This window comes from Mobula hypostoma, chromosome 10, assembly GCF_963921235.1.
Source record: "Mobula hypostoma chromosome 10, sMobHyp1.1, whole genome shotgun sequence".
Taxonomy (NCBI): Eukaryota; Metazoa; Chordata; class Chondrichthyes; order Myliobatiformes; family Myliobatidae; genus Mobula; species Mobula hypostoma.
The window spans coordinates 27,898,586-27,907,851 of record NC_086106.1 but is presented as its reverse complement, the minus strand read 5'-3'; the positions used below and the strand labels follow the sequence as shown (position 1 = coordinate 27,907,851).

The window sequence follows — 9,266 nt, the reverse complement described above, 5'->3', positions numbered from 1 at the left end:
ACCCTTGAGGAACACCACTAGTCACCGGCCACCAAACAGAAAAGGCTCCCTTTATTCCCACTATATCTCCTACCAATCAGCTAGTGTTCTATCCATACTAGAATCTTTCCTGTAATACCATGGCTCTTAACTTGCTAAGCAGTTAAAAGTACACAATATCAACCAATGTACACAACAAAATTTGCTTAACTTACACAACAAAAATCCAAGAACACAACATCCACTGATTCTCCTTTGTCAATCCTGCTTGATATTTCTTGAGAGAATACCAAAAGATTTATCAGGTAAGATTTTTCCTTCAGGAAACCATGCTGACTATAGCCTGTTTTATCATGTGCTTGCAAGTAACCTGAAGCCACATCCTGCACAATTGACTCCAACATCTCCCCAACCACTGAGGTCAGATTAACTGGCCTATAATTTCCTTTCTTCTGCCTTTCTCCTTTCTTGGAGTGTGGAATGACATTTGCAATTCCAGAATCTAGTGATCATTGAAAAATTATTACTAATGCCTCCACGTTCTCTTCAGCCACCGCTTTCAGTATATTAAGTATATATACTCCCTGTAATGTACATTTCTCTGTATAATGTATTGTACTGCTATTGTAGAGACAACAAATTTTCACGATATGCCAGTGATATTAAACCTGATTCTGATTCTTATGCTTACTACCCAAAGCCACTGTCGTTCACTGTTCTTGTTGTTATTTTCCTTCTTCCCCCAATTTTTGACCACAAAGCTTTCTCGCATTGTTTATTATCTGTGAAAACACAAAGACTATCCCATATCTTAAAGATAAGAGATCAACGTTTTTATCTGTAGTTAGCCTAAACCAAATGATATCTGAAACAGGTCCAAGTTCAAAAATCTGTAATACATCAAGCTCTTCCTTATTTTATTTAAATCTACTTTTATCACGGGACTATAAGCCACTATGATCCTCAATTCAATGCTTAGTTTTCAATTTCCCAGAAAGCTGCTATTCATCTTCACCCATTACAGTCTCCAGTTTGTTCCCTGCCTCTGATTTTTTTTTCACATTTCCGAATACACCCTCTCCTCCACATCCTTTCCGACTCCATTCCAACCGACTTTCTTTCGATCCGGACGCTTTTAGTGGTAACAGTAAAATAAATGGCCGGCTAGCTACCCATAATTCCTGGCAGTTAGAAACAGCTCCATCCGCCGCAGTGCTGTCGGCACGCGTGCGCCTTCCTGGTGACGCAGTGCATCCTGGTCAGGGCATCGGCGGGAAGCGGAGGATTCTGCCGGGTTCGGGTGCGGTAGGTGGTCCGGGGGGGAGACGGTGGAATATCGACACTCTCCGTAGCCGTGTAGCTGGGGCCTGGCTTGGTCCTAATTCTCTTCAAGACTGGGGTCGGGCCCAGGTCCCGTGTCGGGGTCGATTTCATCCGCAATCCGAGCGTCCTTTGTTTCCAGTGGGCCATGGTTGGACTTGCAGCCGCAGTGTGTCCGGGAAGAAGGTAACAGATTTACAAACCTCCCCTCTGTCAGCCCCGCCGTTCACACACAGCCATGAACCCCTATCAGTGCCCCAGCTGCGGGAAACGCTTCAAGCAATCGAGCAATCTGATCACACACCAGCGGGTTCACACCGGGGAGAAGCCATTTACCTGCCCTGACTGCGGAAAACTGTTCGCCTACCGCTCCAACTTCGTGGTCCACCTGCGGATCCACACCGGAGAGAAACCGTTCACCTGCTCTGAGTGCGGGAAGGGGTTCACCCAGTCATCCGAACTGATGAAGCACCAGCGGGTTCACACCGGGGAGAAGCCGTTCTCTTGTACCGAGTGTGGGAAGGAGTTCAGCCGTTCATCTGATTTGCAGAACCACCGGCGAGTTCACACGGGAGAGAAGCCATTTACTTGCTCTGAGTGTGGGAAGGGGTTTACGCAGTTGTCAAATTTGGTCAACCACAAGCGAGTCCACACCGGGGAGAAACCGTACATCTGCTCTGAGTGTGGGAAGGGATTCACTCAGTTATCCAACATGTTTACACACCAGCGAGTTCACCGGGGGGAGAGGCCTTTCATCTGCTCTGAATGTGGGAAGGGATTCACTCAGTCATCTCACCTGACGACCCACCAGCGAATGCACACCGGGGAGAGGCCCTTCACCTGCTCCGAGTGTGGTAAGGCATTCACGGATTCCCGTTACCTGTTGAGACACCAGCAGCTGCACAGCGGGGTGAAGCCATTCACCTGCTCCGACTGTGGGAAGGGCTTCACTCATTCATGTGACCTGCTGAATCACCAGCGGATCCACACTGAGGAAAGACCGTTCACCTGCTCCAAGTGTGGGAAGGGATTCACCCGTTCGTCTGAAGTGTTAAAGCACCAGCGGATACACACCGGGGAGAAACCGTTCACCTGCTCCGAGTGTGGGAAGGGATTTGCTGAACAATCTTACTTACTGATACACCAGCGACTTCACACTGGGGAGAAACCGTTCATCTGCTCAGAGTGTGGGAAAGGGTTCACTCAGTTGTCCAACCTGCGAACACACCAGCGAGTTCACACCGGGGAGAAACCGTTCATTTGCTTAGCCTGTGGGAAGGGATTCACTCAACCATCTTCCCTGTTGACTCACCAGCGAATTCATACTGGGGAGAAACCGTTCATCTGCTCAGAGTGTGGGAAGGGTTTTGCTCAGTTGTCGAACCTGAGGACACACCAGCGGGTTCACACTGGGGAGAAGCCATTCACCTGCTCTAAGTGTGGGAAGGGGTTCACCCAGTCATGTCACCTGGTGACTCATCTGCAAACTCACACTGGGGAGAAGCCATTCATCTGCTCCAAGTGTGGGAAAGGGTTCAGCAATTCCTGTTACCTGTCCAGACACCAGCAAGTTCACAGGGCTGTGAAGCTCTTCACTTGTTCTGAGTGTGGGAAGGGCTTCACTCGGTCGTCCAGCCTGGTGAAACACCAGAAAGTTCACACTGGGGTCAGGGTTTAATATACCACAAGGGGCCCTTAGATCTACATGTAGAGAGACCTTCCCGATTCCCCCAGTGGTGGTGGGATCCGAAGTTCAGTACACAAGCTCAAGAAAAAGTTTGAAAAACACATGGGATTTCCGAAAACAATTTCTGGTGCCAAATGCCTACCACAATTGAGTGCTCCCACCCAGCTTGATTCATTTGTGCATTTAAAGAAGGAACTTGTTTTCCATTAATTTTATTCCCATGCTGTGGTGTTACAGGAAATAAAAAAGAGATTAAAAATATTGCTGCAGGTTTAGAAAGAGTAAGTAATGGCATCCCTGCTCCCTTGCAGAAAGCCACAGATGTAGTTGCCATGTGTAAAATGGCTCTTCAAAATCGCATCGCGTCAGATGTCTCAACCCTCGGTGGGGAGGAACGTGCAGTTCGAGGCAAGGAGTGCTGTACTTACATCCTGTACCTGACAGAACTGATTTGGCTGACCATATACACAAAGAAACAGCTACAATCCATCAGTCAGAGGGTGGGATTTCTTTAACTGTATTCAATTACAATTTGGAGACTGGTGTTACTCAATCTTAATGAATGTCCTGATACACCTTAACATAATTTTGATGTTTTACTTGTAAAAGGGCAATCATTACTCGAGCAGCTCAAACTCACATAAGCGTACCTGTTTACAAATATAATCTACCTAACACTGACAAAATCGTACGAATACCCGTAATCGATGAATTTCTGATTATTTTATACTTCTGTCCTTCTGCCTCCAAAGTTTCAGATGTAATAATTTTAAATGGGTAATTTAGAATTCAGGTCAGGGGTGTTGAATTGGACTATATAATAGCTACTTTTCTTGTGGTTTAACCTTGTTATGGTTGTTTCTAAAGGAAGGAAATAAGGAAATTGCCTTTTAAACTCACAAGAGAGCACAGGCCATCAACTTTTTGCTGTTGACGTTTCTGTAGCAGGCAACTTCTTTTTTACAAAGTCGAGATGCTAACTGGACGCTCAACCCAGCATGGATGGAAAGCGTGCAAGGGAGCTGGCTGGGTTCGAACTCGGGAGCCTTCGCTCCGAAGTCCGGCGCTGATGCCACTACGCCACCAGCCGACGTGGTTGTTTATATTATTATATAATTACCACTGTGTATGTACAGAGTTGCTCAGTGTGTTTTCTAATGATTGCAGTTTTTCTGGAAAGTTTTTAGTTCCAGTGGTGGGTATTGCATTATTTGAATAGGTGCTAGCTTATTGGTTAATTTAAGGAATGGAATTCAGATGAAATGCTCACTATCAGTAGTCCGGTATAAGAAAATTATACCACTTTTTTTCAAGTCAAGTTTATTGTCATTTAACTATATATGTGTATATAATGTATATAGAAATGAAAGAATGTTTCTTTGAACCAGGGTGTAAAGCACAGGAGTACACTCATAACACACAATAACTGATGAAATTAAGGATAAAATCTACAGATCAATTACATTAATATTAACTTTTGAAAAGTATAGAACAAATTAACCAGTGACACTTCGAAGGCCATGTGGCCGGGAGTTCAGAAGCCTAAAGGCCTGGGGAAAGAAACTGTTTCTTACCCTAACCGTTCTTGTTTTTATACACCGTAGTCTCCTGCCTGATGGTAGAAAGTCAAAGAGGATGCTGGATGGATGGATGGGATCCTTAATAATAATAAGGGCCCTGCGTATACAGCGCTCCTGATAAATGTCCCCGATGGATGGTAGGGAGACCCCTATGATCCTCTCAGCTGTTCTCACAGTCCCTTGTAGGGGCTTCTGGTCTGATGCTCGACAGCTCCCATAACAGTTGGAGATGCAACTTGTCAGGACTCTCAATCTCTCATTGTGCTATTTATTTATTTATTTAGAGATTCCTCACGGATTATGCCCCTCTGGGACTTTGAGCCACAATGCCAGCAACCCACTGCTTGAACCCTAACCTAATCCCAGGACAATTTGACAATGACCAATTGACCGACTGTGGGAGGAATCCAGGGCACGCAGAGGAAACCCTCACATTCCGTGGGAGACGTGACAATACTGTGGTGTAATCCCCTCATTTTTGTAACGCTTAATAAATCAATCGTAAGCAATTGTTTTTTCCCTCGTTCTTGACTTCCAAAGAAACTGGATCGTAAAAACATCAGGATCCAACAGCAACTTCTTATCACCTAGGAGAGACCCTGATGATAGGGGAAAATGATGTTTAGTTACATCCTATATCTGGAGTGGGATTTAAAATGCTTTTGTCTCTTAAGTGTTTAATGTCTCCCCAATACAGATCATGTACGCTGCAAAGACCAGCCATTCAGCCCAGTGGGAGCCACACTGGGAAAACTCCGAGGACCAGCCCTCCAGCCACACCTTCCCCCTCATAGCTCCACCTGCTGGAATATTACTGCAACTCATTCTGATCTCTCAGTTGATTTGACTTATGTTTAAACGCATATCCGCTGCTCATCTCAACTTTTCTTCCCAGTTCATCATTGTTGTAAATTTCTGATTAAAAATCCACATCACGAATTTCCCAACTGTATTGGTGATGAAAATCCCCACTTTCCAGGCCACATCATCCTCTCTCAGTTACTGTTGGCCAGGAGGTACAGAAGCCTGAAGACCCACACTCCCCTCCAGGTTCTTCCTTTCAACCAGTCAGTCCCTGATCCAGCCAGCACAACCTTAATGACGACCCCAAAACTGACGATATTGGTGTTCTAATTACACACATAAAAGTTGCTGGTGAACGCAGCAGGCCAGGCAGCATCTCTAGGAAGAGGTGCAGTCGACGTTTGAGGCCGAGACCCTTCGTCAGGACTAACTGAAGGAAGAGTGAGTAAGGGATTTGAAAGTTGGAGGGGGAGGGGGAGATCCAAAATGATAGGAGAAGACAGGAGGGGGAGGGATGGAGCCAAGAGCTGGACAGGTGATTGGCAAAAGGGATACGAGAGGATCATGGGACAGGAGGTCCGGGAAGAAAGACAAGGTTGGGGGGACCCAGAGGATGGGCAAGGGGTATAGTCAGAGGGACAGAGGGAGAAAAAGGAGAGTGAGAGAAAGAATGTGTGTATAAAAATAAGTAACGGATGGGGTACGAGGGGGAGGTGGGGCATTAGCGGAAGTTAGAGAAGTCAATGCTCATGCCATCAGGTTGAAGGCTACCCAGACGGCATATAAGGTGTTGTTTTAATCAAGGCCACCGATCTCCCCTTAGTTACACATTGAAGAATGATCAGAACTTTACATGCCTCCTACTGCATACACATGTAGCATAGAACAAAACACTCTGGGATTATACAGATTCCAGTTTGTCACGTTGCAAGATTAAATACATAAAAATCTCAAAGTTTCAAATATTTTTTCGCATTCCATCCCTTTTGTCATCGAACGACAACACCATAACTTCATAAGCTTCTGCTTTAGAATATTGTAATAATGTTTTAAAAAGAACATTTCTGCCAATTTATGCAATGATACTGCTTCAGACCCTTAATCAAGCATTTCCCCTTTCTCGGTGCCCTGCTTCAACGAGTGTCAATACTCTTTTCTTCCGGGTCAAAACACTTTATACAAGAATCGCAACAGGATGACTGCTAATGCCATAATACCTATATTCATTCCATCATCCAGAGTCATCAGGACAAGCCGAATGAATGAATGGGATCATCAACAAGGACTGAGTGAGTATCATGAGGAAGGTTGTACCATGGCCTACGGCTTTTCCTGTCGTCTTGTGTTACATCAGAGCAACCCCAAACAAGATAAAGTCCATTGGAGGTGGTAACAGGGTGACCCACGTCACTGCCAGGAGCTCTCGACCTCAGAGAAGCTGATTATGGTGGAGAGTTTAATTAACTATTTTGTGAAATTAACCCAAGATGTGCTGTCTGCTTCCCAACAGGTTTCTGCTGCTTGGAGTGATCAAACACCCTGATTCCTGCTGAGATTCCCATAAGGAACCACTGGGAGCTCAATGAGAAGGTCCTTAACAAACGTTGTTAATTACAAATTCAGATGTGAAAGGAGGTGAATACACACAAGTCACTGCAAGTAAGCTAAAGTGGTTGCTGATGGTAGAGCAGCTCAAACTCACATTAGTGTACCTATTTTCAAAGATAGTCTAGGTAACACTGACTTAAACATGTGAATACCCTTTTATATTTCCATAACTGAGGCTCTGATATGACAAGATTTTCTTCTTTGAATCTCCAGAAGTAATACAGTAATCTGGCACGTTGGTGCAGTGGCTAGCACAATGCTTTACAGTCCCAGTGACCCCGGGTCATTTCTTGCCCCAGTCTGTAAGGAGTTTGTGTTTTCTCCCCGTGACCACGTGATTTCCTCCGCTTGCTCCAGTTTCTTCCCACTTTCCAAAATCGTACTGGCTGATAGATTAACTGGTGATTGTAAATTGCCCTGTGATCTGCTGGGATTAAATCACGTGTTGCTGCTCACGGTTTGAAGTGCCAGCATTCCACACGATATAGGAAGTGGCTGTCAGACTGGACTGTATAATTACTTTACACTAAAATTTACTATATTCTAATTGTGTGGTTTCTTGTAAAAATGTTATTTCTTCTGAATGCTACTTATCTGATTCTATTAGCCTGCAATGCTGCTGCAAGTTTTTCATTGCACCCATGCATACAGTATTGCACCCATGCATACAGTGGCACACAAAAGTCTGGGCACCCCTGGTCAAAATTTCTGTTACTGTGAATAGCTAAGCGAGTAAAAGATGAACTGATTTCCAAAAGGCATAAAGTTAAAGATGACACATTTCTTTAACATTTTAAGCAAGAAAACTTTTTTATTTCCATCTTTTACATTTTCAAAATGACAGAAAAGGAAAAGGGCCTGAAGCAGAAATTTGGGCACCCTGCATGGTCAGTACTTAGTAACACCCCCTTTGGCAAGTATCACAGCTTGTAAACGCTTTCTGTAGCCAGCTAAGAGTCTTTCAATTCTTGTTTGGGGGATCTTTGCCCAATTTTCCTTGCAAAAGGCTTCTAGTTCTGTGAGATTCTTCGGTTGTCTTGCATGCACTGCTCTTTTGAGGTCTATCCACAGATTCTCAATGATGTTTAGGTCAGGGGACTGTGCGAGCCATGGCAAAACCTTCAGCTTGCACCTCTTGAGGTAGTCCATTGTGGATTTTGAGGAGTGTTTAAGATTATTATCTTGTTGTAGAAGCCATCCTCTTTTCATCTTCGGCTTTTTTACAGATGGTGTGATGTTTGCTTCCAGAATTTGCTGGTATTTAATTGAATTCATTATTCCCTCTGCCAGTAAATGCTCCCCGTGCCACTGGCTGCAACACAAGCCCAAAGCGTGATCGATCCACCCCCGTGCTTAACAGTTGGAGAGGGGTTCTTTTCATTAAATTCTGCACCCTTTTTTCTCCAAACATACCTTTGCTCATTGCAGCCAAAAAGGTCTATTTTAACTTCATCGGTCCCCAGGACTTGTTTCCAAAATGCATCAGGCTTGTTTAGATGTTCCTTTGAACCTTTTGAATTGAACTTTTTGGCTTCTACAACAGGATAATGATCCTAAACACTCCTCAAAATCCACAATGGACTACCTCAAGAGGTGCAAGCTGAAGGTTTTGCCATGGCCCTCACAGTCCCCCGACCTAAACATCATCGAGAATCTGTGGTTAGACCTCAAACGAGCAGTGCATGCAAGACAGCCCAAGAATCTCACAGAACTGGAAGCCTTTTGCAAGGAAGACTGGGTGAAAATCCCCCAAACAAGAATTGAAAGACGCTTAGCTGGCTACAGAAAGCGTTTATAAGCTGTGATACTTGCCAAAGGGGGTATTACTAAGTACTGACCATGCAGGGTGCCCAAACTTTTGCTTCAGGCCCTTTTCCTTTTTTGATATTTTGAAACTGTAAAAGATGGAAATAAAAAAAGTTTTCTTGCTTAAAATGTTAAAGAAATGTGTCATCTTTAACTTTATGCCTTTTGGAAATCAGTTCATCTTTTACTCACTTAGCTATTCACAGTAACAGAAATTTTGACCAGGGGTGCCCAAAATTTTGCATACCACTGTACATGCACTTGTGCAGATGACAATAATCTCGATTTTGTCTTTGACAAACTTTAGGAAAATTTATATCTCTCTCCAGCATATTTTTCTCTAACCTCTGGAGTCAGGAGAAAATGTGATGAATTTCCAAACGTTTGTCAGTTTGCCACTTCCAACACTGAATGACAGGACAACTTGACACGAAGTTCTGGTGAATGCATAACACGGGATTAGTGTAAGACAGTTACAGCTG

The 9,266-nt window shown here is 44.2% G+C and overlaps 1 protein-coding gene across 1 annotated transcript in view; it reads left to right on the top strand.

Moving 5' to 3' along the window:
• Positions 1-1,253: 1,253 nt before the first annotated feature.
• Positions 1,254-9,266, top strand: part of LOC134352786 (zinc finger protein 850-like) — a 56,316-nt gene continuing 48,303 nt past the window's right edge. The window contains exon 1 of the mRNA XM_063060247.1: positions 1,254-2,820. Within this exon, the coding sequence (XP_062916317.1) occupies positions 1,538-2,820 (1,283 nt within the window). The 5' untranslated portion in view covers positions 1,254-1,537. The remainder of the gene's footprint in view (positions 2,821-9,266) is intronic.